At 46.6% G+C, this 2,929-nt stretch overlaps 1 protein-coding gene across 2 annotated transcripts in view; it reads left to right on the top strand.

Moving 5' to 3' along the window:
* The first annotated feature begins 635 nt into the window (after positions 1-635).
* The window catches only part of slc8a1b (solute carrier family 8 member 1b), an 81,440-nt gene continuing 79,146 nt past the window's right edge, over positions 636-2,929 (top strand). The window contains exons 1-2 of one of the 2 annotated variants that reach the window (XM_083544596.1): positions 636-975; positions 2,611-2,929. The exon at positions 2,611-2,929 is cut by the window's right edge and continues 1,540 nt beyond it. In XM_083544596.1, the coding sequence (XP_083400722.1) occupies positions 2,653-2,929 (277 nt within the window). In that variant the 5' untranslated portion in view covers positions 636-975; positions 2,611-2,652. The remainder of the gene's footprint in view (positions 976-2,610) is intronic. The other variant, XM_083544595.1, reaches the window with a different exon arrangement.

The following is a 2,929-nucleotide window of genomic DNA, read 5'->3' as shown; positions in this document are numbered from 1 at the left end:
TACACTGTCTCATGTAGACCTACACTGACTCATGTAGACCTACACTGTCTCATGTAGACCTACACTGACTCATGTAGACCTACGCTGTCTCATATGGACCTACACTGTCTCATGTAGACCTACACTGTCTCATATGGACCTACACTGTCTCATGTAGACCTACACTGACTCATGTAGACCTACACTGTCTCATATGGACCTACACTGTCTCATGTGGACCTACGCTGAATTATGTAGACCTACATGGACCTTCTCTCTGGGGTCTGAGCATGTTCCTCTATGGAAACCCTTATAATGTCCTAAAGCAGTGTGAGAAAAGACCCTTTTCTGAATGTTTCTGCTTGAGATCACACATGTTCAGGATTCTCAGAGGTTCTTGAAAGCTGTCTCTGTGGAGACTGAATCCTTTTCCTTTATCCTCTTATTCATGTTGTTTTCCTTCTTTGGACATATTCAGGGTTGCGATTGGAAAGAGGGATGAGTTGAGACTGGCACAGAGCCACGGTGCATCATGTCAGAGAGAAAAGAAGAGAGAGAAAAGAGAAGGAGAGAGTGAAAGAGGGAAGAGGGAGGGAGGGGAGAGAGAGAAAGAGAGAAAAAGAAAGAAAGGGGAGGGAAGAGAGAGAGAGAGAGAGAGAGAGAGAGAGAGAGAGAGAGAGAGAGAGAGAGAGAGACTCACTCACTCACTCACTCGCAGAGGAAAAGAATGAGGAAGAACCCGCTCCTTTCACTCCGGCACATTTCTGTCTGTCTCCGGTCTCGCGATCTGGTCTGGTCTGATCTGATCTGATCTGGTCTGATCTGATCGGCTGTGTGAATGGGAAAGCGGGAGCGAGTGTGAGTCTGAACAGTGCTGCGGGTTTCTTATCGCTGCTTCCATCCGCCGTATAAAAGCCGCAAACCGAATGCGAGCTCGAGCAGTGCGGCACCGACCACGCGCGCTCCGTCTCCCCGCGACTTCCTCTGTGTCCGAAGGTAAGACCACCACCGACCACCGGTCCACCGACCACCGACCACCTTCCCACTTCACCCCGAGATCCGCCGCTTTATTTTTCGTTTTATATCCGATTTGTTTCATTTTGTTGTGTTTGAAGTGCCGCCGTTCCGGGGGGAGTAACACCGGGACTAAACCAAATGCACGCGCATAGACGTATTTTCTCGGCGCTCGTGTGTATGTGTGTGTGTGTGTGTGTGTGTGTGTGTGTGTGTTGGGGGTGACATTTTTTGCGCGCGCACTCTCCCCCCCCAGCAGCGCGTGTCAGTACGGATCCGGTAAGAACGCTGCTGCTGCTGCTGCTGTTTTATAATCAATTTATAATTTCGGAGGAATTTATTTTCGGAGCGCGAGACCGCGTGTACGGTGCAGATGCAGCAGCCCCCTGGTATCGCGTGCACAGCAGCACAGACATCACCGCGAGCCGCATTTACTACATATCTGTACACATATAACAGAAATATAATTATACATGTTTATAATGCGGTGATCTTATTTACATTTATATTCATATGTATCTCTTATTTTATTTAGTTGTGCATCAGTGCACGCGAATCCTGTGTGTGTGTGTGTGTGTGTGTGTGTGTGTGTAAGCGTGCGTTACACTCTGGAGATCATCGTGCGCGCGCTTTCGGTGTGTCAAAAGATGCAGTCGCCGTTTTTCCTTTCTGAAAACCTGATAGATTTTAATATCTGCACGGTTTTAATAATGAAATGGAATGCAAATGTTGCTGTGAAAATTTAAATATTCAAATATACCGATAAAAACAATTAATCAATTATTCAATTAATTACTTATTAACTCGATAAAAAAAAATAGTGATGGGATCGGATTATACCTGACTCGAAGATCGGGAGGATTCAATCACGGCATGTGTATCGGATTTAATCGGATTTGTTGATCGATCATTTTATTTATTTATTTATTTATTTAAAAGGTAAAATCTTCATTTATTGACATTTCAATTTGAAAGTAAAGCGAACTGCAATCAATATGGAGGAATATGAGAGACACGGATTTGTGCACGTGTGTGTGTGTGTGTGTGTGTGTGTGTGTGTGTGTGTGTTCAGGTGTATATTGGAGGCATTTCCTGGTCTTTTCCTGTCCTGGTGTGTGTGTGTGTGTGTGTGTGTGTGTGTGTGTGTGTGTGTGTGTGTTCAGGTGTATATTGGAGGCATTTCCTGGTCTTTTCCTGTCCTGGTGTGTGTGTGTGTGTGTGTGTGTGTGTGTGTGTGTGTGTGTGTGTGTGTGTGTGTTCAGGTGTATATTGGAGGCATTTCCTGGTCTTTTCCTGTCCTGGTGTGTGTGTGTGTGTGTGTGTGTGTGTGTGTGTGTGTGTCTATGCGCTGTCCCAGGAAAAACTCTGCATGCTCAGTTAAAGGGACGACTCTGTATTCGTTTGGTTGTAAAAAAAACAATATTAAAAATAATGAAGCGCTTGATAGTTATTGACACGAGGCGAGTCTGCAGACACTCCGCATTAACGCAGACATTAATCCCCCGTCGAGTTCAACCCTCTCCAACATTGCAGCACTGCTTAACATCTCTCAAACCACATTCCTTCCCTCGTTTGCTCGTTCATTCATCTTCCTCCCTTGTTTTCATCGTTCCGCAGGTTTCCGAAGCAGCAGACGGTTCATTTTTCGCCCGTGGCAGAATGATGAGGCATTCCGAGGTTTCCTCGTTCCTCTCTATGGGGCTCCAGTGTCTTGCGCTAGTAGCAGTGTTGCTCTGCAACATCCATCACGTGACAGCAGAGAAGGTTCAAGACCACTCCAGCTCGGACCATTCTAACAAATCAGGGACCTGCGGGGGTATCGTCCAGTGCGCCCCCGGAGTCATTCTCCCCGTTTGGGAGCCCCAAAACCCCTCTTTCGGGGACAAGGTGGCACGGGCCACAGTGTACTTTGTGGCTTTGTTTTACATGTTCCTCG

Source organism: Silurus aristotelis (genome assembly GCF_946808225.1).
Source record: "Silurus aristotelis genome assembly, chromosome: 6".
Lineage (NCBI taxonomy): Eukaryota > Metazoa > Chordata > Actinopteri > Siluriformes > Siluridae > Silurus > Silurus aristotelis.
This window is presented reverse-complemented; position numbering and strand designations above follow the sequence as displayed.